This window comes from Solea solea, chromosome 7 (genome assembly GCF_958295425.1).
Source record: "Solea solea chromosome 7, fSolSol10.1, whole genome shotgun sequence".
NCBI classification, from domain to species: Eukaryota; Metazoa; Chordata; class Actinopteri; order Pleuronectiformes; family Soleidae; genus Solea; species Solea solea.
The window spans coordinates 19,644,749-19,672,547 of record NC_081140.1 but is presented as its reverse complement, the minus strand read 5'-3'; the positions used below and the strand labels follow the sequence as shown (position 1 = coordinate 19,672,547).

Below are 27,799 nucleotides of genomic sequence, written 5' to 3'. Positions count from 1 at the left end.
CGCAGACGCGCAAGGGAGAGAGAGAGAGAGAGAGAGAGAGAGAGGGGGAGAGGGAGAGAGAGAGAGAGACTTCGGCACAGACAGGCGGAGAGAGAGGATGGCTCGGTGGATTTAGCCTCAGCAGAGTCTTTTCCAGTCCAATACAACAAGCTTATTACCTTTCTCTCTCCACGCGCTTGGAAACGGATTTACGTGCACGAAAGGTTTGTTTATTTGTTTGTGAGTTTGCTTGTGTGGATTCTTCATTCATCACCTCCCATCTGTTTGTGCCTCCATCTCTCTTCTTTATTTCACCTCCTCCTCCTCCTTCTCCTCCTCATCCACCCTTTAATTCCATTTTTTATTTGCTCCGTGTTTTGTTTTGCAGCAGCTGGAAGCTACAGGTCGTGCAAATACGTTTAATGGCGATTAGCCATCTGTTAATTAGCCGATAATAGTCAAATTAACCTGGTTACAGAGGTGGTGGATGGTGGTGGTGGAGCCACAGTCAAGTGACCGGGATCCGCGTGTGTTTTTTGTGCGGGGCTCACACACACACACACACACAGAGTGGAGGCTGGTGGCGGCGGAGGGGGACAATACACCGAGCTGTGGTTTGGTTCAAGCTGCGCGCGCTCATGTAAGCGACGGAATTGAAACAAAACGACGTGTGTGTGTGTGTGTGTGCAGGTTGTTGAGACCGTGCAGCTCGGAGGTCAATCTCATGGCCCGGATCGGTCCAGACTGATTGGCCCGGGTGCGAGAGTTGCGCGCGTGTGTTGGACATAAATGGTCAAATGTTAAATCTGCCTCTGGTGCGCGCGCGTGTCATCTGTTGTGTGTGTGCGAGTGGGCGTGTGTTGGACTGAGGAGAAATCCCAAATCCTGGGGCGCATGAAGTTGTTTATTCACCTCGACAACAGCAACAATAACAACATCATGATCGGCAACAGTGATATAAAAATCGAGCATGTTTGTACAGCCTACAGTGCGCTCGCGCAGTAGGACACATAGAGGAAGGATGGGGGGGTGGGGGTGAGAGAGGGGGGTGCGAGGGTCTCAGCCATTTTCTATGAAACGCGTGTAAAAACGCACGCACCCCATCGTCACAGCCACGAGACCATAAGAGCGAGGTCATTAACACCGCCATCTATCTCATTATTTATTTATTCATCTATTTATTTATTATGTACAGTCTTATTGTCTTCTGTGAAGAAGTTGGACGTTTGAATAGAGTATGACGTCAGACCCCACTGTGTGTGTGTGTTGTGGGGGGGGGGGGGGGGGGGGGGGGTGTTGGGAATTTGGCGCTTTGCTTATTTTTGCTGTGTGACCTCCTGTTTATTGTTTGTTGGTGTCTGACATCACGCCGATCACTGTTCCAATGTTCGATTAATCGATCACGTGTCTGCGGCCCATGTGTCTGTTGTATGTGTTTAGTTCTCCTCATTGACACAGATTAACGATAGAAGTGTGTGTAAGACTGTGTGCGCGCGCACGTGTGTCAGTCATAAATATGACATTGTTCCACTTTTAATTCAGTCTGAATAATAATTGAAAATATTATTTTTATTTATTTAAACTTTACTCATCACAGAAAGAAAACATCATTTGTTAGAAGACGAAATGATACAAATACAAACATGTCGCCATATTAGAAGCTGTTGGGCTTATTTTGCCTCTAAAATGGAGGGGGAGGAGGCTCAGTGCCGCTCATTAGCAATGCAAATTACTTTTTTTGTCAAGGGGGGCTCGGGCACCTGCTGTCTTGAGCATGCGCGCGGTAGGAAGGCTGACAGACCGTCCCCCCCACACACACACACACCCCCAATAGCCTCGTTAGCGCGCCTTCTTCATCAATACAATTAAATTCTGTCTCCACAGCACGCGCACTATGAAAGCTTTCACAGAAGAAAACGAAAAATAGGTTTAGCATAGGCACATGTGACATGTTTACATGCACGCGCACACACATATACATATAGGAACTGTACTATTTTGGGGGAGCACGCACTGCTCTCCTACAAACCGTCTGTGTTTTTGTCTCGCGCTCACATGCAGAAGGGGGAGGAGAAAGATGAGACTTTAAACATGAAAAGTAGAAGATTAAGAAAGAAAGAAAGAAAGGAGCAAGGATGAAGGAGATAGGAGAGGAAACATGAAGAAGAGGTGAGGTGTGAGGTAACACTTCATGTTGCCTCCACATTCAGATCTACTTGCTACAATGTTATTAGTTATATATATATATATATATATAACAGAGGAATATGATATAAAAAATTGTTATATGTAATGGATTTATTTTGACATTAAACCCGATAATTTAAAAAAATTCAAAAAAAAAAAATTCAGTTTATCAAACATCAGCCTGGGATATGTCACATTACCAACAACAGTGATTTTTATTATATGTTGTGTCAGATAGTTACTCTCAGGACCCTAAGTGCCAAAAATGTCCCATCTGTGTAAACAGCTGTTATTTCTTTTCACCTTAAATGTGTCAATTTTCTCTTCAACAAATCTCATTCCCTATCATAATAAATTAAAATACTTCATTTTGAGAATTTCCTAATATGCCTTTACTGGCCTACCACACTGCCACCTGCTGGTTAGCAAGTAAAATTACACGTGTGCCAAACAAATGAAAAAGGTCAAAGATAGCGATGATTAGTAAAATTATAACTTTGAGGCCTCAGAATGAAAATATAACAACATAACATGCATAATAAATGTGAGTGTCGGTGGAGACAATTACATTTATACCATTATAGATTATGTGAAGTAAATAACGTAAAAAAATGTTTCCTTATGAATTAAATCCATTATGATGTAACAACATCATCTTCACTTTAAAAGGTTCAGTAATGCAGTAAATGTACCTAGTTACTAGTTACGTTACGCTGTTTAGAAGACGTTTGTGCTGAAGCATGTGACAGCCATTTCAAGAACATAGTGCGTGGCAGACATTTGCAGCCCTCACTCATGTCCTGGTCACATGACGTGTGCTGACAAATGTCTCTTTTGTGTTTTTACTGAAGCAATTACGTCATACTTAAGGTTTAAAGAGTTTAAAAGTGGATTACATGTTTTGTGTAAGTCTGATATCCAGTCCAGTGGTTTTCGCCTGTATTGGACAAATACAGACACTGAAACCAGTCAGATCAGATGAATAAGTTTGTTCATGCAAGTGAAGAGGTGTAAAGACATGATGATGGATTTAAAGGAGAAAGAAAGGGAAGGAGATCCTGCAACCAAGGGAGAGATAAAGAGAATGGAGAAATGGATGAAGAAATTACAGGACGACAGGAGAAGAGGGCAAAGATGTAAGGATATGAGAGGAGAGGGGAAAGAGGAGAAATGGAAGGAAAACACGAGTTGGATGAAAGAAAGTAAGGAATATGAGGAGAAATGGAATAGAAAGTGATGAGAGGGGAAGAGGATAAAGACATTGAAGGACAACTGAGAGAAAGAGGAGGGGCTTCAATCTGAAGCATGTGCTCCAAATAACAACGAACATATCTCATTATTGTTTTGGTCGTTTCTTCTTTCATGACTGGTTTTTATTAAACGCCGGTGCAGACAAACGTCTCACCTCTCTGCGTTTATACGTGGTCACGTGTCGCCGGCTCAGCGTCGCCATTTTCACAGCGCTCCGTTAAATTTATCACCTTGTAAAAGTTGTCAGTTAAATTTCTTGTCATAAAATATCAAATTCTCTAAATGGGACACTGGCCACTTCTCTCTCCAGACATGGGTGATGTCATCATCAGTGTATGATGCCAGAGTGTCCCTGAACGCATCACCACACACACACACACACACACACACACAGAGAGAGAGTGAATTAAAGCCTCCGTATGTTCACTGTTTTCACTTCATTCAGGTGTAAAACTGTGGTTTTAGTGACATCACCACTCATTTTCAGCCTTAAAACACTCTCTCTGTCGGCACTGTGTTGAGTAATCAGGTGTCATCGCCATGACGACACGTCACTGTGACGGATTACAGGATGTAGCTGCGGCTGGAGGAAAATAAGTGGCTGTAAACGTCTTAAAAACAGTCAAATATGTGAGATTTTTCTTTTAAAGATCTTCCGTGTGTTTGGAAGTTGAGTGACTTTTAGCATTTGAGGATTTTCTGCTTTTATTTGTTTTAAATCATCAACAGTGGGACAATCTTTGAATGCTGAGCTGTTAGATATTACGATGTTTCCACCCTCGGCTTGTGTATAACACTGATCTCATTTACACCTGCATGACAAAAATCCACCCGAGACAATGGATGAGTGATCAATCTTGTGAATAGAGAAATGAATACTTAATGTGAGTGACTCAGAAACACTGTCTGGTTCACCGGGACGGACAGTTACGATGTTTTCCTCTCAACCCAGGAGTCAACGTAACGCACATCTCAAGCCTTTCCTTTAACTTAGTGGTCTGTGTTTAATGCTTTTTCTGTCTGAAAGGCCCTTAAGTATCATCACGTTCACATCTACACGTCTCTAAGTGAAGACGACACACAGAGAGACAACACGACTGCACAGATGACAGAGATTATTTGACCAGAAAATAAAATATGAGAACTTCAAATCTGTATTAAGCTTCACAGACAGATAATGTGGCCACGGATAAAATATTTAGCTCTTCTTTCCAAATCAGCCTTTTCCCATTCAATCGCTCTCTCTCTCTCTCTCCGTCTATCTCTTTCGTGTGTGTGTGTTCTAACCACCACCCCCCAAATCCTAACTGGCATGCCTGTTCGCTGTGGAAAACAGGGTCAGGCTGGAGAAAAAAAGAGAAAGAGAGAGCAAGCACATGATGGGCAGATAAAGACTTGTCTGTGTCTGAGGGAGAAGAGAGCGAGGAGGATGAGAGGACGACGAGGAGGAGGAGGGGGAGGGCAGCGCGATGAAGGGGCCTCTCTGTTGAAGGATGGAGCTGCGGCTCTATAGAAGGCTCCCGTGGTGGACAGAAACAAGGCATTTAGTCTGTGAGTCGGCCTCTGTATCGCCATAATAGAGGGAAATAATGATGCCACTATGGACTGGCGGAATGTCTCTTTAAACTGCAGATTTGGTTTGAAGCTTGTTTACGGTGAGATGAAGAATTCAGGGCAACAACTTCTGAACCAATGACACCACTAGTAAATGATGAATATTTATGTCTTCTTTGATGTTCATCTGTAACTTCTAGTGCGGGGAACTTTAATTTGTGAGTTTAAAGCTGGGGTAGGCAACACGTATTAGATCATTGATAATTCAGCGATAACCGAGAAAGAGACTCATGCAGCTTCTTTACCTTCGGTTTTCAGTCATTGAGAAATCTGTCCCAAAGTGGGAGACTCTGACCAATCAAAGGTCAGGGAGAGCGAGGGCGACTCCTTCTGACTGTTCTGCCAAGTCCCTTCAGTGGACCGTCACTTTTTCCAAAAATCATGCTATTCAGAGTCCCCCTTTATTTGTGCACACACACACATGTGGCAACTTAATGTTGACCTGCCGTTGCACCGCTAGCCTCTGATGGTATGATAGTCGAGTCATGATATCATGACTCGACTGTGAGGTTTGAGCTTGTGCAGAGGTGACAGTAAATGGCATGTTTTAAAAGATCAATCGTAGGATTTTATTCATCAATATTGGGTTGTTGTTTTTTAAATGAAGATGAAGATTGTGATTTGTGTAGGTCTGGGTTAAAGGTTTCTCACTCACAGTACGTTAACATGCACAGTTTCATCAAGCTCAGGTCATAGTCTGACTAGTCTGACAGGCAATCGGACAACTTGCAGAGTCCGAGTATACATGTGGAGGAGGAGAAAATTGATTTATTATTTTAATTATATGTCTGACTTCTTCTGTATCTTTACCTTTACGTCACAGAAAAACAAGCGAATGGCGAGATGAGCAATTCTGTGGTTCTGTATGTGTCGTACCTACTGTACTTCGTCTCCGTAGCTTTCGCTCTCGCCAACGCCGTCGTGTCGTCTCCTTCTACTTCCGGGTCAAAGACTGTGGAGGAAATTTTGGTGCATGTGCAGAAAGCGTATACATGCAAGAGTAATCAGACTACGAATTGCATTATCCAGGTATGTTCGTCCGACTAAGACTTGCTCGATTTTTGTCGGACTAATGTGTTTACATGACATTAAGAAAACCAAATTATTGTCTTAGTCTGACTAAAATCGTCCGGCCAACACAACGCAGCATCTTCTGAGCAAAGTTAACATTATCTGAGTTTGTCATGTAAATAACAGACACGAGCTCTGAGTAGGTAATTAAAGTAATTATGTGATTGATTATTAGTTTATTGATCATCCAACCACCAGTGGATTCAGTCACTGCAGCAGGAAACATCTGGGATCATGTGTGAGGTGAATCTCAGTGACAGGAGGTTTATCTCTCACCTGCAGAGAAACAAAATCAGCCTTTTCAACAAAACTAAATCTGTGTTAAATAAATTAAAGTCAACAATCAATGAATAGAAATGATCAAAATAATTATATTCTGCAGTTTTATTATTTACAGGCATTTGGATGATAACTCTACAGTTTATCAGCTGACAACACTGACGCACTATGAATCTTTATGTCACATATGAAATAAAATAAAAATAAGTTCACAGCAGTCGATCGTTCCAACATTCAGGCTAAACTTTATTCACTGTCATCGGTCCAAGTCGTTTCTGAGGAGCTGAGAAAAATCACAAATTAAACACACAAACACAACAGTTTCCCTTTGGCTGAGTGACTGAAACTGTGGGTGACTGGAAGAGGAGAGGCATCATGGAGTGCCGCCATTTTCTCTTTCCAAAAATGAACTTCCTTTCCTTTCATACATGCCTAAACCAGAGCACCTAAATAACTCCAGTGACTCTACAACGCGCGTTTTCAGGATTTTTAAGTCTTTTGAACTGATCTACATTTGTCATTGTTCGGTTTGATTCTCGCGTCGGACGTCGCGCTCATGACTCTTCCAGTGACGACACTCTCGGACCAATCAGTGGCCGGCAGTCTGTCGACGTCACATTTTAGTAGCGACTTGAGTCGTGCTTGAACTGTATAGTGGAAAAAGAGTCACTCATGCAAAAGACAAAGGCGATAATGATTTGACCATTTGTGCTCCGTCGTGTTACCCGCTCGCCTGAGGTCTGCACGATCAGCAACTGTCCTCCATTCCTGATTCATCACTGGAAGAATCTCAGCACCGACTGTCACGCAGTTATTTAACGTCAAATATTTCAGCTCACATTGAATTTATAATGTCACTGTGTGAAAAACGTGTATTGCTTTCGGTGTCTGAGGTTAAACTCCTGCTCCTCACATGACTTCACTCTCATGATTGAGTTTGTTCTTTAACTTTGAAGAAAGAAAAAATCAAGAGTTCTGATTGAAGTTCCCATGACAACAAGACTTAGATGCTGAGAACCTACTCTGCCTGAACCTCTTGACCTCTGACACTTCGGTAAATATAAATAATAATAATAACTTGCCTTGACTGCAGTATTCACTGGAGTAAAACTGCAGTAGCTCACACATTCAATCTTTTGTACAGTGTTTGCAGCCATAGCATTTTAGTTTTCAGACTTTTGGGGCCTTAGGCAAAGGTTTCCTGGGGGCTCTACATCAAGCAGACTCATGCCACCTTTTAAATTGAAAGCAATATCCCAGAAATGTGCTGTTGATGCATTAAAAGTGTGGACAGAATTCAATCTATGGACAGACGAGATGTTGTTCACATTTGTGTGGAAGTCCAACTTTGGACAGTATCAGATTTTCCTGTCTCAGATACTTTCACATAAACAGAAACACAGGGATGATCAAAATACAGGTTGTGTGAATGGTTAGATTAACCTTTTTGTACATTTGCGTTCTCACGTTCTCTTGTGCATGTTGCTTTGCGAGCGGATGAAAAGTGCAGAATACAGCGGATATGTGCGTCAGTCAGGTGTGTGTTCCCACCACATCACACAGGAGACGCTCACAAAATAATTAGATAATAATTAGAACTTGACCGAGCCTGAGAGAATATTGACCAAACCCGTATTCCCGACATGTATTATGTGTCTTTTGTGGGCGCCGGATACAGTTACAGTTAGTAGAAGTGTACTCTGACAGTCACACTAGCCTTTATTTATGCTTATGACAAAAGACAAATGTCACAGACCAGATTCACCATTTACAAATGCATTTTTGTCTTGATCAACTCTTGTTGATGACTTTTTACTTAATCCAATCATTCATTTAGAGTGGTTGTGGAGGAAAAGGATAACATCGACTTCAAGTGATGCTGAAGATGCGTTCACTGTCCTTAAATGGTAAATAGTAACCCCTCGTTCAGAAAAGAAACACTCGGGCAAATATTATTAAATGGTTATACCGTATACAGTTCCAATTGAATCATTCTATTTTTGATTGTTGTATGTTAAGTGCTAGTTTTGTGTGGAGTTTGCATGCTTCCCCCGTGTGTGCGTGCGGGGTTTCCTCTCACAGTGCAGAGATGTGTAGATTGGGGTTAAACTCTAATTTGTGAATGTGAGTAAACGTGTGCTTGTTTCTGTGAAACGTGCCTTTCACCCTGTGTCAGCTGGGATTGGCTGTAGCTCCAACGTCGACCCTTAAGATAAAGCAGTAGAAGATGAATGAATGAAGAGATGAACGATGGATAAAAACAGATATATAGTATGTTTCCTAACCCAGCTTTCAGAGAGTCTCATAGAAGCAGAAGCAGAGACGGCACAGGGATGTGTCGTCCTCCTCTCGGCTGAATCCAGTTTAAATTGGCTGCTCTCCTGCTCTGGATTAAACCTGAGCTTAATACCTCGACACTAAAAGGCCTGGCCGTTCTCGCCTCATGTCAGTCGGCTGCAGGAAAACACTCGGCTCTAATCCACAGCAGCAACAACAACAACAACAGCAGTTTATCTGCTGAAGCTCACTGAGGCAGATCATACCGTGCCTGACACCTGGCGCCTCGTCCTCACTTGTCCTGAGTCAGCATTTAACGGGACAGTTTGGACGCATCATGGTCCTAAAAGTGAGAGGTCAGGGTCCGACGCTCGTAGGGAATATTTAACTCCGGTTTGCATCTGGCAAACAAATAAGGAAGTGTTTGTCTGTTTTTGTTTGAGGGAGCAGAATGTGAACGTCTAAGGATTAGCAGGGATTAAGAGACATGTGAGAACATGTGTCTTAACAACATTAAACAGTATATGTTTGGTGTTTTAGTAATCCGACCACTCATAAGTGAGTTTCCTTTCTTTTTAGAGTAGATACATGATACATATGAGTCAAAATTACTAGATCAAATAATGGAGAAACATAAAATCTAATACCAACCAAATACCACTGTTTGTAAAATGATTTATTCTTAATGGGAACAAAATATCTGATCAAAGCTGAGGATTTAAAACTAAGTTGTCACAGAGCAGACACTGCAGCATCAATCAGAATTCGATTATCAGAAAAGGAAACCAGGTCTGAAGACTGAAGGAGCATCTGACCAGTGTTGAACTCCAGGTCCTGTAGCATGAAGCGAGTCAGAATATTTCTACTCCCACTGGATGGGATGTTAGTTCATCACAGAGCGACTCGCCTCCCTTGACCTGCCGACCTCCCACTCTAACCACCGGGCCATCTGAGTGTTTAACTGAGCATCAATACCCGGATCATTCCTCTTCAATAACAATGAATGATGACATATTGATCAATGAATCAATGAACCAACCAACGGGACACTAAACGACCACAGAGAGAATCTGGCTCACAGAGACACAGGAGCGGCTGAGATGTTCTTACAATATCGTAGACTAAAGCTAACGTCCTCTGTGAGAGTGTCTTTATTATGTCCTGAGGACACTTTCACAATGCATTGGCTCCACTTTTGACCAGTACTGTGATGTCTACTTCTGATCGTATCCCTAAAGCTGGGAAAATACTCCAAGAGTTTTTGCCAGATTTACCCAGGATTCACAGTTGGGCAGAGTCTGCACCAGTCATGACAAATCATGTCGTCTGTGATCCCTCATCAGTCTTTAAAAGTGTGATCCTCAGTCTTTCAGACGTCGTAAAAAACCAGGCTGAAACCAGGCGGTTAGTGTCTTTTCAGAATCGTTTACGACTGTGGAAGTTTTATAGTGTGTCCCCAGCTTTAGGACAGATGTTAATACCAGGTCTGAACTACGTGTCAGGACCTCATGTAAGTACACTTTAACAAAACCTTCAACTCATTAGATGGGACCAGTTTGTGGTTGCAGAGCAGGACATGTTAGAGAGGTTTTGTTGCTGCATGTGAGCTCTAGTTCTTCACTTGAATGTGCGGCAGGTGGAGAATCTACAATGATGTGAGCTGGTTACTGTGGATGGATTTCTCTGGACCTCTGCGATGTTGTGCAGATGGTCTGACCTGGAGCCAGAGAACTTCAGCATCAGAATGTGACAGGAAGTAAAAGTAAAATCGGCAGCCGTTTTTCACCTCAGGTCACATTTCTGTCTTGCGCCCATTCCGTGGCAGCATCAGGGCGGTAAATGTCAGTCTGTGACTCCCCAGTGTGAACAAGATGGAAACCGTCTTTATCCAAACATGCAGTTTATTCTCACCGACACACCTGTGAACACGTGTCACATGACCATTCAGGCATAAACAGGAAGGAAATGGCTGCTTTGTAACTGAGAATCCAATGAACGAGGAAGAGCAACGCCTTTATCCGTTGCTGGTAATCAAGTCGTGATTCGTGATTAAGAAGAAGCAATCAGGAGGAGAGCGTTTGTGTTCGTCCATGCTAAAACACAAACACGTAAAGCAGTGATTCCAACAGTCTTTGTTTTAGACGCCAGCGTTAACCACAGCGACTGCGATGACACATCCTTGTCTTATCACAAAAGGGAGAAACGGAGACGCTTTTAGAGCTTCGGCAACGACTCATTTTCAAATCGGCAAAACAATTTGCCTAGATTTGTATTTAATTTCAATCCATATAATCTTTCATCACATCAGTTTCCAGTGCAGCTAATTCAGTAAAGAGCAGTTTCATTGCCATCAGAATTAAATTTAGTCCCATTTGTAGCATCATGTTAATTAAATCTGTGTGGTCCCGGGATGTGTTCGCTGCTTCTCGACGGGTCACAGGATCCCTGTCCACCGAGTGTGAAAGGCCCCCGATTACTGGCTGCTGTGTTCTCAGAGCGTACAAGTTAATACGACTCACTCCCGTCTCGATGCTGACACGGTCTTTGCTCCGCTTATCCTCCGTGTGGGAGGTCACAGGTTCAGTTCCCACAGCAGCAACTGTGTCCTGCAGCGAGACGGCGACTCGTCGTCTGCTCCGTGACTGAAATCCTAAAAGTGTGAGAAGAGTTTTCCTCCAGGTCTGAATCACTGAACATGATGTTCTCATTACGATGCTGCAGAACCTCAAACTGTGTAATCACCTGAACTGTTACCCTCTGAGTCATTTTTAAGTCAAGCTTTAGTTCAATAGTCACTGTAACAGATTTAAACATTTTGCAAAATATTGACATATTTTAATGCGAGGATTAAAACTGAATCACAAAAGCTGTGATTGTCTATAATAACGTACGATAAAGAATGAAACAGCTACAAAAGGAAAGTGAAAGGACTGTTCTGTAAACAATCTCTGACATTTAAGTAAGGCGGAACAATTCATCGAAATTTTATCAAAAATCGCAATGCAGCCTATACTTTCAAATTGCAGGAGGCGCAATATTTGTCAAAGTCAAAATATCATATTTATCATATTCTGCAGACTGAAGAGGACATCTTTGTTTCCTCACAGATCTGCATAAAAGTAACACAGTAAATCATTTTAAACACTGGATATTTATTCAAAATCGTTCAGCCCCACATTTAAGCATAAATCTCAGGTCAGATATGCTGTATCACGGGATGATGCGCTAAATGCATTGTCACCAATTGCAGTTTAAAGTATTAAATGCACAGTCATACTCGGACACAGGCACGGATACTCAACTGTAACTGGAAAATAGAATGAGAGGGAGCAATTTGGGAGTGTGGTCATTTTTGAGAAAACTGCAGGATGTGATTTACAAAACTGTCAAACTTGTAAGAAAAAATGTTAAAAACAAATCAAAACACAAGCTACTAGTTAAAGTTTCATCTTTAACATCTTTAACGTGGTGAGATTTTACCCAGACTAAATTCTACAAACAGGTTCCAGTTTGAGCGGTGAAACACAGCAGAGCTGCAGTGAGGACCCGGGGCTGTGTGGTTCTGATCACAGGGAGGTGTGAAGAGGGAAGGTTATTATCTCAGCATGAAGTGGGATTCGGTGATTGGCCACTCGTCCGCCTCCCTATTGACCCCCCATTAGAAGTCCATTACCAGACATCCTGAGGGATTAGACTGTGAAAACATGCAGCTGGACCCGAGAGGCTCCGCAGAGGAAGTGTGCGACTGTAACCTGTTAAATGGAGGCGAGAGATTTGTGGTGATGCTGACGGTCACGCGCGTGGACAGTTCCCGCACCTGAGGCAGCTCCTCGGTCTGTACACATCCAGACCTGCAGCTGCCACAGGTAAAGCTTCTATCAGACACACACACACTGCTCTGAGTTTGTTCTGTGGTTACATCCTCATCATCGAGGCATCGCTTCAGGCCTGAAAACTGAGACGTTTGAAAATGCTCCATTTTGTTTTTTAAATCTCTGGAGCTGCATTGTAGTCTGGAACATGGACTGTGTATAAAGAGACGCAGGGGCCAGGATTTAGAAGTGAAGCATAAGCAGTATAGGATGGGAGTGAGCGTGTGCTGGTTGGTTTTATTGTACCTGAATGTTAATTTCTGTATATATACTATATGTATATGTTAGTATAATCAACTAATCTCCCACTTATTTTCTTGAAAGGTTGTTAAGTCCATTAAATCCAAAAAAAAAGTGGTTGAAAATATCAGTTGGTGTTGGTTGTTTTACCGAGAGGAACAAAAGAACCGGAACATTCACGTTAAAGAGGTTAAGAAGTCAGAGAACTTTTTATTTTACAAAAACAAGTTAGATGTTTGATTCATTTGTTAATTGATTCATGGATTAATCATTGCAGCCCGAATATCCGAGTAAATTAGGCTTGAAAGAGCGTATCAGAGCGATGCTGCCTGAAATGGTCTAAATTCGTCAACTGTCTCAAAACTCTTAATAAGTTATGACAATCTTCTGTTGCAAAATAGAAAAGAAAAAAATAACTTTTTTTACAATATCAGATAAAAGATGTCCAGAAGAGTAGGTGATTTTCTAGTTTAGCCGTTCACATACAGCCGCTCTGGACAATTTCAGGGACGTGTCTGGACTTCGTTGCCCGTCTGACGTGCTTACGCATGACTGGATGGTGCAGACTGATGGTTGTGTTGCTTTAAACATTGCTATCAAAAGTAATTATGGGACAGAATTATGTTAAAGGAGACAAGGGAGGACGGAAACATCTCATTTAGCGTTGGCTTTCATTTAGCTACTGCTCTGACATTTCCGGGTCATTTCCCTCAGGTGGATTTGATGACTCTCTGTCGTCCCCACAGTCCCAGAGGACAAAGTGATGACTCACCCTGACACCTCAACACCAACACTCGTTACCTTCACCTGCAGCAGGTGTTTCTCTGCCGCTGTCGCAACGGCAACAGGGGACATTTCGTTATTACAGTGACACAGTGACTGTGACAGTGAACAGGTGTTTGACGATCAGGGAGAAAACACCACGACAGACAAAAGGGGTAAAATCAGGAGAGACACACAGACAAAAGATGGAGAGAGACGACAGAGACAGACGACATAATGAAGGAGAGAGCAGGAGGCGACATGGAGAACGAGACAGGAAGAGGAAAATAAACGACTGTGACAGAGACGGACGGAAGGTAACCGGATGAATGAGACGGAGATGAGGGCGAGAAACAACCTAATGAAAGATAATGACACAGACAAGAAAAGAAAGAACGAGGCAGAGGTGGAGGCACAGCCGCGAGAGGGACAACCGGAAAAAAAACGAGGCAGAGAAAGGAATAGAGTCGTGAAGAGATGAGAGGGGGAAGCGAGGAGGATGAAAAGAGAAAAAGAAAAATCCAGACAGAGACACAGACGAACGGAGCTGAGGAGAGACGGTTCACAATCAGACCATGTCTGCATCACTCCTCCTCCTCCCCCCCTGCACCCCCTCCCCTCTTCCTTGCACCCCTTCCACCATTTTGTCATCGTCCTCTGTCTGATGCTGTTCCAACACCTCAGGGCTTCAGCCTCACATCCACCACCATCCAAAGCTGCTCTGCTGCAGCGCGAGCGCCCGCCAAAAAAAGAAAAGAAGAGCAGCACAGACCGGTGGAGCGGCGTCTCATACAGTATATAACACCTGTTTAAAGAGTTAGATGAAAGCATGAATCCTCATGTAACAACGCAACACCACTGCATTGTCTGAGCTCATAGTGTGGAGCTTTTTCTGTCTCCCCCCTTTTTGGGAGTGAGAGTGATAACAACACAAACACCGGTGATTCATGTGTATAACGTTTGGCTGTTTTCCACTTCTTCTCCAAGACTGGAATCACAAGTTTCTCTTGACACGTTCCTAGGATTCCCGTCACAGTTCCCGTGATGAGATATGTATGTGTGATGCTAAAAACTACTACTACTAGTAGTAGTAGTAGTAGTAGTAGTAGTAGTATTTATGCTTTTTTATTCAGTCACACAGAAGCAAACAGCATCCGGCAAATTCAAATAATTACACACATTAGTGGCTGAATAGGCACAGACAGAAGCCAAGTCCTTATATAAGCCTGTCTTTCATTATTAATTAAGTATTCCCACACAATTCTCACTGATAATCTTCACATTGCTGAAGCCTTGTCTAGACTGCAGCCCAAATCAGATTTTTAAGCATATCCAGCTTGACGTTTTTTGTCAGTCTGAACAGCTAAAAAACACATGACATCTGATTTTTCCAAAGCTGATTCAAACCACATACAGAGGTGGTTTTTCTAATGCGGATTTTCACAGATCCGTTTCAATCTGAACGTCCCGGTCGCTCAGATGGGATTACAAAGTGTCTTCCCATTGAATGCGTCTCCATCGCGGCATTGCGAGTGTTCTATTTTTGCCGTATGACGGAACACAACGATTCAATTCAGCAGAATTCAGCACGAGCGGAACACCGATACAACATTAAGCATTAGTTCTTTTCAGCATATCGTAATTGGCCTGTAACTATAAAAAATCCATGTGAAAGACTAGACTAGACAATGTCAAATATGGACACAAGCAGATCGGATCTGATCACTTGATGTGAACAGTCGGTCAGGAAGATCCGATTCTGATCGGATATGCAGTCTAACAAATAAGGCCTAATGTCACTATGACCACATTGTCTGCTCGATGTGTAAACATGGCGTGGATGGATGTGTTGAACTCAAGTGTCCACACGGTGAATGATTCATGTGCTTTGTCTCTGCCGCCCGTTGTCACTGAAACTAATTTGTGCACTCACAACTCTGACTGTGCTGTTAAAGTGTGGAGCCATTTTTGTGTGTCAGCCCCAGACGTGTTTCTATCTTTAGGCCACTATCAGGCAGAGGACACGAGAGGCCGTGTGCGTCACAGCTAACAGGCTAGTGGCGATCTAAAGCTCACAGTATAGTAAACAGAAGTTAGTGCAACACTGAGGCGGGAGGAAGCGGCACATGGTCAGGAAGCAGTAAGAGACTGTGCCGTCATAAACAATCCAATCCACTTTATTTATATAGCACATTTAAAAAAACACATGGTTGCCAAAGCGCTGCACGCCGCGAGAACACTAGGAATATACAGGACGTTAAAAGACAGACAGAGACCACACAATTCTCACGCCACCAAGGAGGTGGGGCCCAGTTTGACACGGGTGGTTAGGTTTGATCACCTCTGGTTTTTGCCTTGTTTTAGGAATGACATGGAAAAGCTGATCTGCAGACCTCGGCGCCTTGTAGGGAGTATACAACCCTAAGAGGTCTGAGATGTACAGAGGTGCCAACCCATTCAAGGGCGTAAAAACAAAGAGGAGAATGTTTCAAATCTATCCCAAAATCAAGCCAATAGAGAGTGATGTGATCATGTTTACGTGCTCCGGTTAGAAGCAGCTGCATTGTGAACTCACTGTGAGTGTGCCAGTCGACACCAACATACAACGCATTACAGTAGTCTAGACCAGAGGTACTACGGTTCTGGTCCGTGGGTCATTTGGTACCGGGAACACAGAAAGACTGAATAAAGAAGATTTTTACTGATTATCTGAAAGATCTTTTATTTTGAAAACAACGCTCGTCTCGGTCACACGATATGGTACGTCAGACATTTAGCTCACAAGCTAGCATAAGATAAAACTGGCTTAATTTTAGATAAAAAAAACTGGACTTATCTACATAATTTATCACCAAAGTCACATCATTTTGATTCGGGATGCGTTTAAATCTGCTGGGAAACAGTGATCACGCTAACCCATCAGCTCTGGCATGGACATGTGGCTGACATGTGATGAGTTCATGATGCAGGATTATCTTATCCTATACCTGTGTTTGTATACATTTGATAGACATTTGCTAGAGTCTAAACATGGCCACACAGTCAGTGAGACAACATGGCAGCCAGTCATCCAGACATGAAAAACACTGTAGTGAGATTATCTGGAGCATGTGAGGCTTTGTGTTTACGCCTCACTCTCTCTCTCTCTCTCTCTCTCTCTCTCTCTCTCTCTCTCGTTGTCTGTCAGACTGTGTCTCGCTCCCTCTCTCGTCCATCTCGTCTCCTTCCCTCGTTCTCTTTCTTCTTTCTTGAGAGTGTGAGACTACCGACACTCCGTAGCGACTCGCGGCTCTACGCTGGCTGCTTCACGTCGAGTGTGTGACTCACTTATTCATTGATCTGCTGATTCATTCATTGTGGTTTCGAGGTGTTTGTGTTTAAAGGAGCAGAATCCAGCAGAGTACAGACCTTCACTGGTGCCTAACTGTCCTTTTTTGTTGACTATTTTTTAATGTACATCAACATTTAAATGTAATTCCCTGAGAAATTGCTGAAAATGTACAGTATGTCCCTCATCAGTCATCAGGAAAGAGTTTTAAATATATACCTGGATCTTCTCTGGTTTTCTCCTCTGGTACACACCACATCACTTGCATGATGGATGCAAATCAGCTGGCACTTTTTGCCCACATCCTGCCGACAGACACAGTTGAAAACATCAACCACACACAGAGCCAGTTTTCCTGCTGCAACAAATGCTCCCTGAAGCACTAAACGAATCCACTGCTGAAAACAGTCTCCACCAACTACTTTCTTACAGTGAGCAACTGTTTTAAGAAATTGAGGGTATTTTTGAAAATGTGCGTGTGAATGATTGTTTGATTGAGACTGGCTCCAGGATATGTGACATTCAACAGGATAAGTGGTAGATCTTTAATGACTGAAAACTGAATTTGAAATCACTCTGTTATCTGTCATTCTCTCGCACCAAAGTCAAACATCGATGTCACAAAATAACACATTTGAACTTGCTGATGGAGACAGTGGACCAATAACTCCTGTGTGCTATGATGTGGACTTTGGTGTAAGAAAGTGAGTGGTTTACAAAGTGACTCAAACTCCAGTTTCTTAGTTTGAAAACAGTACATGCTGAGATATGGTAGACCTAAGCCTTTATTCGGTGAGCATTTTGTAAAGTGACTAAATCCTGTTTTACCTCATGGCCATGCTGGCAGCCATGTCTCATTGAGAGAGAGTTTTGGCACTTTTCCACGATACAGATACGGCTCGACTTTACATGTTTGGGGTCAACTTTCATTACTATTGTACCTCCACAACATGGAGGGGTGGTCGCCATAGCGTGGCTGCACGAAAATGCTGCAACGTCATTTTATACGTGACACAAACACAAAAACTAGTGACTTGTTTTCAGTGTAACTGAATCATTAGAACCGGTTAATAAAAACGATTACTTCAGTATTTCCTGTATGAGCAGAGCATAGACTCTGTCTGACGCAGTCACTGAACTAAAATATGGCTGAACAGGTTTCACTAAATACACCAGACTCCTGTTAAATATTGAGATAACGGCTCAGCTTGCTTGGAACCTGACCAGAGCCGGTACTAAAACACTACCAGCCACTATCGATTATGGAAAAGCAAAATATAAACCAGTAGAGTCGAGCTTTGCTGAACCGAGCCAGTGGAAAAGCACCATTTGTGTCTTATGCTGGTACTCTGTTGGTGATGTGGTGCTGACTATGTGTCAGTATGTCACACAGACACACAAAATACCTGAACTACCCCTTTAAATACCCTTGCAGTCAACATGTGCACGTCATATGTCGACTGAAATTCCTGGTAGTCTTGTTGCTGCTGTTTGTTTCATCATCGCTGTCCTTTTATTTCCAAAAGAAACCAGAGGAGTATGTATCCCTCATCGAATCACACAGAGTGTAACTGATCAGGAAACATAATCACATTGCATTTCCCACTGAGATTCTCTTATTATGTTACACTTCCAATTCAGTGCACAGTCTAGACCGGACTAATTGAGTGTGTGTGCTGTTGATTCAGACGATCAACCATCTGTGCCGCTTTTCCTCACCCGCTTCACCTTCTCCCCTCCCTGTCTCTCTCTCTTCACTGCAGGAGTTTGGAGGACAAGTAGGATGCTGAGTATCTTTCCTCCTTGCCACTGTTCTCCACCTTGCACTCCATGACCTGAGAGCGCCACCACACCACAGTGGGAGGAACGACACATCGGAAAGCGAGAGCGAGCGAGCCAGAGAGAGAGAGAGGAGGGCAGAAGGTCAGGGAAGGAAGGAAGAAAGAAAGAAAGGAAGGAAGAAACACACTTTTTTTTGTTTTTGTTCATCGTTTGCCCTTGCCAAAATGGCGGCGACAGAGGCCAGCGCTGCGCCAGTAGTCCAGGAAGATGGGAAAACCTCAGAGAGCAAACCTGCAGAGGTGGAGCAACCAGCCCAAAACGCAAACTCAGAGACTGTCAACAGCGAGGTCGTTGATAACGATGGCACTGCTGTCAACAGCGAGGTGGTGGATAACAAAGAGACTGTGAACAATGACACAGCGGTGGCGGTGGTAGCTGCAGAAACCGAGGAGGGAGCAGCAGCAACAGGCGAGGAGTCGGCACCTCCTCAAAATTCAGAAAACGCCTCTTCTGCTGAGCACAAGACCTCGTTTCTGGACTCGTTCCTCAACAAGAGCGGCCTGGGGAAGGTGATGGGAGGGAGGAAGAAGAAGGAGCACACCACAGCTGCCAGTGGAGGAGAGGAGAACACAACTGAGGGGGCAGAGAAAGAAGGAGAGAAAGGAGAGGAGGCTGCAGCCGCTGAGGGGGGAGCAGAGGGAGGCACAGAAGGAGAGGCAGCGATAGAGAAGGCTCCGGAAAATGGAGAGAAGGAGGAGGAGAAGAAATCAGAGAAGGCCAAACCAGCGGAGGCGAAATCCACTGTTCGAGATTTGATCCGGAAACCGGTCGCGAGGATCTTCTCCCATCGCAGCACTGAGAAGAAGGACGGCACCGCCGCGGAACCCCAGAAACAAATTAAAGTCCGGTCAAAGTCTTTGGACCGGCTGGAAGATCCTGAAGCACTTAACACCACCGCAGACTCTGCCACAGAGGAGGGAGGAGCCACAGGAGGAGCGGAGGGAGGAGCAGAGGGGGGCGCAGAGGGAGGCGCAGATGGAGAGCACAAGGCCTCGTCCTCCTCAGCAGCCACCAAGCACATGAAGCGCTGGCACTCCTTCAAGAAGCTCATGGCTCAGAAGGCACACAAGAAGAGCAGTGCAGGAGGAGAGGAAGGTAAGGAGGAGGGAGGAGAGGGAGGAGAAGGAGGCGGCGGAGACTCCTCCACGCTGGACTCCAAAGAGTCAGGGCAGAAGAGGTGGAAGCTGAAACGCTCCTGGACCTTCCAGGGCATGAAGAGGGACCCATCCATGGCCGGCATCAGCGGCAAGGCCAAGAGCTCAGACAAAGACTCTGCTGACAATATCAAGCCAGAGGAGGCAGTGGAAGCAGGAGGAGAGGAAGCAGGAGAGGAGGCAAAGGCAGAGGGAGGAGCAGAGGAGGCCAAGACAGACGAGGGAGAGGAGAAGGAGAAGGAGAAAGAGAAGGAGGAGAAGGAGAAGGCAGAGGGAGGGGAGGAGGAGAAGGAGAAGGCGGCAGGAGGTGGTACAGTGACACATCATGCCAACGAGATCTGGACCTCGTTCAAGAAGCGCGTGATCCCCAAGTCCAAACGAGCCAATACAGAGTGCGCCCCCAGTGTGGAGGAGGACGCCGCTACAGCTGCCACCTCAGGTAAGACGAGACAGTATTTCACAAATCTGAGCGTGAAACAGGATTGCCTTTAAGGTTGATCTTTGACATCAGCTGTTTTTGAGCGCTGACACGAATCAGTGTCTGCTCTGTTTTTAGTTTACTGTAGAGACGAGACTTCTGCACCGCCATCTGTGAACTGCTCACTCTCCAACACCAAAGTCCACAGAGAAAGTCAGCGTTTTAAGCCCATGCAGACTCAGGAGCTGTTGCTCTACTGCTTTTTCATTTGATAAGCACAACTCCAGTGTCCATTTATTCTGCCTAACTCATGCAGTTTAAGTAGTCAGCTCTACGATATACATGTATATATATGTATATATATATATATATATATATATATATTCTTTGACATAAGTTTGTCAAAAAATCCTGAACTATTCCTTTGATCTAAATAGTTTTTCCCACCAAAAAAGAGATTTTTCTCAAACAATATTAGACTGAACTATCATTAGCGGTTTCTCTACCTCATGGCCAAAAATTGATTAGAGCAGCATTAAACACAGTTATCTTAATTGCTCTGCTTGTGATAATCAGTAATGAATGAATTTATTTTAATCCTTTGTTTATCAATTCCTCCTCAGGGGAAATGCTGAGTCTTTTAAACGGTGCATTTTCCGGAGATAATCAATGAAAATCTGATTATTCATTCAGACACTTAAAAAGATGAACTTCCTTCTTCCCTTCAGGTGAGGAAGGAGCAGCAGAGGAGGGCAAAGACGGAAAGTCGGCCAAGGCCAAGCGCTCGCACTTTGGCCGCGCCGTGTCCCTGAAGAACTTCATCCTGCGAAAGGGCAAGTCCAGCAGCGTGGACCTGGGTGAGGGCGCCAAAGAGGAGGAGGAGGAGGTGGGAGAGGCAGGAGAGGCAACGGAAGAAGAAGGCGCCAACAATGAAGCTGCCTCTGAGGAGACCAATGACAAAGACGCTGCAGCGTCAGAGAAAACGCCGGCAGAGGAGAGCTGCGAGGAGCCAGTGAAGACGCCGGCTGAAGCTCCGGTGACCAACGGGGAGAACGGCTGCTCCAACGGCACAGTGGAGGAGAATGCCACACACAATCACCAGGAGGAGGAGGAGGAGGAGGAGGAGGAGAAGAAGACGACGGGGAGCAGCCCCGTGAAGAAGAGCAAGGAGGTGGAAGGAGTAAAAGAGGAGGCCAATGCCAAGATCATCAACACCACGGCAGCTGTGAACAGCGGTGAGTTAGAGCGCGTCGACCGGGACTTTGATGACCCACAAAACAGCAGCAGCTGCAAAGACGGAGACACTAACAAACAACAACCACAACACGAAGCAGCCGCACTAACAAACACTCACAACAGTAAACAAACAAAAAGCAGCAGATGTCAAGAGCCTGAGCTATCATTAGCCTTTAGCAGGGAGGATGGACAGGAGGAGGGAGGGTTTCCGGAAAATGGAGGGTGTCATGAGGGCGCAGAGTCATGTGACCAGGGAGAGAAAGAGGAGGAGGAGGAGGAGGAGGAGGAGGAGATGAGGAAGAGGTATCTACGAGAGGCAGCGGTGGCCATTGTTCACAATGCGATGTCAGCAGCAGCTGACCAATTAGAGAGGGAGCTGGGCGTCGACAATGGTTTAAACGGGTGTGACATCCGATACTGAGGACACACACACACACACACACACGCAGGTTATACACTCAAATGTGCCAAAGTTTACAGATTTAATGTAGCACACACGGTGACACACACTCACAAGTTTTATAGTTAGAAAGTCACTGTCACATCACATCACTGATCACGTCATTTATGATTAAATCAGTATAAAGGGATAGATCTTTCTTGTTTAGTGTGGTTGTTCTTACACACAAGTGACTGCACACTGTGCATCCACATGCTGAGTGAAAATCAATTTAAATCGATGCCACCTTAAGTCTATAATGCTTTAAGATTATGTACGCTGCTTTAGCTCATCATTAGACTGCCAACTGTCCCACACAAAGTCCAGAGAGAAAATCTGCTTTTTTAGTTGACAGTAGCTGTTGATCTACTGCTGCTGCACAGTCTGAATGAAGGATGTCAGAAAATAACACATTGGAACTCATTGATAGAGGCAGCAGTGGAACCACAACTCCAGTGTGCTTTGATATAAAATGTAAAATCGCTGATTTTCTCTATGGACTTCGGTGTGAAGAAAGTAATTGGTTTACAAAAACACACAAACGCCAGTTTCCTGATGGAAAAGGCTGTGAATTGACGAGATAAAGTGACTCTTGAGATATCCCTGACGTAAGCTCATCTTGTTATTTATGAGCATTTCGCTCTGTGGCTAAAATCAGTTTTGCTGCTGACGCGGGTTCCAGGGAACCTGCATTGTGCACTCAGCTGTATGTCATTATGTGTCAATACTTCACACAACTACGCAATAGACGGAGCGAGATAACAAGACAGAAAGAGAGAGACTGGCCGTCTGAAAACTTCATCGTCAAGTTCATGAATAGTCAAAGAGCGAAGCCATGTGACAAAACCACACACAGACCACACACAGGTGGGGAGCGTGGGTTCTCAGGGCAGCTACGGTTAGCGCTGCCTGCTCATGAACTTAAATGATGATGATTGGACTACAGACCTTGTCCCAGTATTCAAGCAGTGATGGAGTTAGTCTTAGCACGTGGAGTGCAGTTCAGTATCTTCCTATTATTATGTAAAAAAGATCCAATTCTTTGTGCTAAAGGAGCGTAGATGGGATAGTAGTAGTAACTCAACCCCCATTTGCATTATCTCGGTGTGTTAGTTCGACTATCGATCAGAAGCCGTGTTCCACCAAGTGGAATGGTTCGGTTTGGTACAGTACAGTACATTTCTTTTGTGTTCCATTAGGAATAGTACCAAAACAACCAGCTCCAACCGTTCCATTCTTTGGGATCCTTCCCTTAAAATAAAGTAAAGTAAAGTAAAATAGTATGGTTTGGTCTGGGTGGAGCTAAAGCGGCTCCACCGATGACAGTCGAGGACTCTCCTGTTCCAAACTGTACTGTACCATGATGGAAACATGTTCAGATCTGTTCAAACTCAAGTCATTAAGTGTGGAAATGTTATCCCTCGTATGCCCTCAACTCAAAGCTCCGCCACTAAACACTGCACGTCAGTGTCACTTACTCGGCCATTTTTCATGAGGCTTCAACTTAAATGCTGCTAATTCAGTTTGAATGCGGTGGCACCATTCGTTGCCAAACTGTATTGTGGGCCTGTTGTGCTGTGTGGAGCGGATGTCTACAGAAGCTCAACTTTCCAAATACCAGTCAATGAAATAGAATAGAAAGTCTTTATTGACACCGTACAAGACAATAGAATAAGCACAGGACACACAATAATAAATAAACATCAGACATATTAATAAAGTACTTAAAACAAAACAAGGGCAGGGTGACAGTCACAGGAAGTATTGCACTGCAATGTAATTAGTCTTAACAACAGATTAGTTATGTTGGTGAATTCCATGTTCAAGGTTCTGAAGGCTGAGGGGAAGAAGCTGTTTAATAGTCTGTGTTTTTATAAATCATTTGAATGTGTTTAAGCTCCATCAATGACCTGTCCACACTTTTAATTTGTCGTCCGATTCACTGTGAGTCCTGTGTATCGTAGCAACGGAGACGCGGCGAGGACAAATATCGACAGGGGGAAACTGCTCAGGTGGAAAAAAGAAAGAATAGATGATATAATTATATAGATTTTGAAACTCGTATTTGGTTAATAGAAAGTTACTAAAGGGCAATATGTTCCTTATTTTCTTATCAGGATGTTTTCAACGCAAATACAGACACCAGCTTCTTCAAGACAACTTTACTTCAGGACATGAAGATTAGATGATACTAGATTAGAAATGACTGACCTGAGCTTTAAAATGTATTTTTTTTTTTTGTCTGAGAGTTTATGTCTCGTTTCAAACATTTCCACATGTGGAGCAAAAGCTGCTCTGTTCTGCGATCCTCCTTCTCCCCTTATGCAGCTAGATTAGTAGTAAAAATGGTAGTGTCACAGTGATGAACTCTCTATATTTAGATAGACACTAAAGAGACAGACACACAGATGACCCGTCTTCCTGTTTTTTAATCGTGTCACAGCACCTTTGTTGTAAACTTCCTCACAAAACTGTTGTTGGTTTTGTTGTTTGCTTTGTTTATGTCCCTGACACACTAAACTAACATCTGTGCCAAACTACTAAACACAACATGTAACCCTTTTTCTGACTGTTTTTATCATTATTATCATAATTATTATGTTTTTTTAATACATTTTTTCAATCTCTTTTTGTTATCATTTACCAGACAAAAAGGCGGAAAACGTGTGAGGCCGCACAAAGAGGATTAGAACTGGCCGGGATTCGCGGAGCATGGAGCTCTGAGCCCCACCCCCTCCCTCACCCTCACCCTCACCCTCCTTCTCCTCCATCCCTCCTCCTCCTTCCTCCCAAATAAATGGAGTAATCACATGTCATGGTGAGAAAGAGAGAGAGAGAGAGACTGAGAAAATGAAAGGTGCGATTCTTAAAAGTGAAAAAAAAAAAAGAATAAATACTCAGAAAGCAATAATTCAGTCCCCGCCCATGAACCCACACATCCATCACTGGCCCCGCCCCCTTCCACTGACATATTCATATGTACAGATACAGACATGTACATCTTGTGTTTTTATTTTATCTTTTTGTCTTTTCTTTGCTTGTCTGTAAGATTTTATATTTGTCTATGAGAGAAAAGAAGAAAAAAACAACAACGCAGAAATGTAAAAAAAGTCATTCCTAAACCCCGCCCCTCCCCAAACTCGTCTCCTCCCCCTCCTCTGCCTCAAACTCGGCTCTCTGTTTCCTGATTGGTGGATTGAAGGAACAAAAAAGAAAAAAAAAAGAAAGAAAAAAAAAAGACTGTTAGTTTTATATCAACGGCCATTTTGGTTTGTAGTTCTCCCCCCTACTCCTCCCTCCTCCTCCTCCCCCCTGCCTCCCCCGCTCCCCGTCCAGTCCCAGTAGAATTCTGACAGTACAGCAGGAACCGTGTTGCTACAGTATATAAACTGCCGTGAGGACTGCCACTTCCCGACCAACACTGCTACGTCTTCAGCTCTGTGTGTTCAATGTTTTAGACTGTTATTATATTGTGTACATGGATTTAAAAAAAACAAAACAGAAGAAGAAAAAAAAGAGAAAATATTAAAGGAATAGTTCAGCCTTTTTTTGAAGTGTGGTTTTAAGAGCGACTGACACATGTGCCGCTTTTTCCACTACATGGTCCCGCCACGCCTCGAGTCAGCACGTTTTGAGGATTTTGAAGTCTTTTTAGCTGATCTATAGTTCAGCGTTGTTCAGTTTGATGGTTGTGTCAGACGTCGCGCTCATGACTCTTCCAGTGACGGCGCTCTCTGACCAATCAGTGGCCGGCAGTCTGACCGTTGCACACATAGTGTCGGCTCAGCTCGCTCGGAACCTCGCCAGGGCAGGTACTAAAAAAAAGTGCCAGGTACCAGGTACTATTGCTAATGGAAAAGCAAAATAACCGTGCCGTGCCGAGTGGAGTCGAGTCGCGCAGGGACCATGTAGTGGAAAAGCGGCAATAGTCGGCGCTGACTGTGCTGTGGAGAACAAGACAGATGCTCTTTCAGTGAAAATATGTATTCAAAATGCTCACCCAGTGATATCAACGGCCATCAAAGAATATGTTTACTAGACAGCAATTTTCAAGAGCGAAACTGAACTTTGTGTCACTTGCTTGCTCCCCCACACCAAAGTCTACAGAGAACTCAGCTTAAATTTCATTGAGTCAGGCAGAAAAATAAGGTTGTTTTTTTATTACCTTGACAAAAACCACTACTGGATCAGGGATCAGAGAGGCTATCGAGAACCATCCGCCAGGATGAGGGATCTTTACTTCTACTACCTGGGATGCAACAGGATGTCAGACAGCAGGGGGCGTCATCCTCCCCTGCTGTCTGACAAACCTGTATAAAACAGGAAGCAAGACACGTCACATGTAACATCACGTGACCTTTCTGAGGGAGAACACAGGAAGTGGTTGAAACATGTCAAGGTAGACCAAACAAACGTATTCTGTTTCTGTCTGACTGAATGAACCTGCCGCTCTGTGATGTCACCAGAGTCTGAATCCACAGAGAAAAGCAGTGATTTCACACGCGGCACACAGACGTTGTTGGTGTGACTCTGGCAGTCATTTGTAAGTTCTGGTGTATTCTTATGTGACTTTGTTGATTGAAAGCCTTTGTTCAGATTTACCTCAGTGACACAAACTTACCAAATGAAGCAGCAGTAGAACACCAGCCTCCCGTGTTGCCACAAGCTAAAACTGACACTGATTTTCATCATGGACTTTGGTGTGGGGGGAGTGAGCAGTTGAGCAGTTTATGTCCTCCTTGTGTCTCGTTGTGTCTCCTTGTGTCTCTGCTGTGGGCTTTCACAGCACGGTCATACAACCACACTTCAAAGAAACAACAACACCTTAACTGTCCCTTTGAGGTCAAAATGTTTTCCCTCCTGTTCGTTTTGATTTGATTTTTTTTTTCCTTTTTCTTTCCATTTTCTTTTAATTTTTTTTAAACATCTTCTCACTGTCACTGCAGTCTGATGATATGCTGTAATTAAAACATAATAATGATAATAATAATAATAATAATGGTAATAATAATAATAATAATAATGATGATGTTTTGTTGGTCCAAGTTTTCACATGTCCGCTAGCAAATTGTCAAGAAAAAAAAACAATAGTACAATAAAGACTAAAATCTAACAACTAAAGTGCAAGTCATTGTAAGAGTTTTCTATCTTTATCTGGATGATTGACGTGTTGCATGCAGAGGAGGGAGGAGGGAGGAGGGAGGGGCGGGGCTTCACACTGAGACACCATTGGTCACTCATTAATCTGTGTATTGATAATCTCATCCTTTTACGTAATGGGGTGAATAATATGAGCTTTCTTTGTATTAAAGTGGATCTGTATGTATCATCAGGCAGCAGGTTGGCGGCTGGAACGTCCATATGTGACGCCGCCTGACGCTCTACTGTATATTTGTATTTCACACATAAACATAAACATAAATTAAAGTATGACCTCCCGTCACACAGCAACAACTATGTTCCTGTAGCTTAAATGACCTCGATGTCCACAACTATGTGGACAGTCTTTGAGGATCTCAGTGATCTCAGGACCACACAAAAATATGTGTACTAAACCAAATAACTTTTTTCCAGTCCCTTTTTATTTGCAGACCTAAATATAAGTGAACGTGAGCCGTGAGGAGATATTACTTCTCCATAAAGAGTCGTTAATTTAATTTTAGTCCCAAATTGGAATGAGGCCCTGCTCAGACCCGGTATTAAAAGGATAGATCAGGGTTTGTCTTTAAAGAGACAGTGTAAAACTTTAGGAACATTTGCCTGTTGCAGCTGAATATGTATGCCTTCAGTTTACATCCAAACTCAAAAGATGTTAGTTTGTCCTTTGTAAGGCTTATTCTAAGGTAGTAT

The 27,799-nt window shown here is 43.6% G+C and overlaps 1 protein-coding gene across 1 annotated transcript; it reads left to right on the top strand.

The window, feature by feature from the left end:
• The first annotated feature begins 36 nt into the window (after positions 1 to 36).
• si:ch211-137a8.4 (ABC transporter F family member 4) lies at positions 37 to 24,853 on the top strand. The gene is made up of 4 exons (XM_058633839.1): positions 37 to 203; positions 18,624 to 20,295; positions 21,003 to 21,509; positions 24,597 to 24,853. The coding sequence occupies exons 2-4, from the start codon at positions 18,867 to 18,869 to the stop codon at positions 24,617 to 24,619; spliced, it is 1,959 nt and encodes a 652-aa protein (XP_058489822.1). The 5' UTR covers positions 37 to 203; positions 18,624 to 18,866; the 3' UTR covers positions 24,620 to 24,853.
• Positions 24,854 to 27,799: the final 2,946 nt, after the last annotated feature.

Excerpts from the sequence above, each read along its gene's own strand:
- si:ch211-137a8.4 (XM_058633839.1), top strand. The coding sequence starts at position 18,867 with ATGGCGGCGACAGAGGCCAGCGCTGCGCCAGTAGTCCAGGAAGATGGG. Across the intron at positions 20,296-21,002 it reads CGCTACAGCTGCCACCTCAG|GTGAGGAAGGAGCAGCAGAG; the intron begins GTAAGACGAGAC and ends TCTTCCCTTCAG. Across the intron at positions 21,510-24,596 it reads CACGGCAGCTGTGAACAGCG|ACAAAAAGGCGGAAAACGTG; the intron begins GTGAGTTAGAGC and ends ATCATTTACCAG.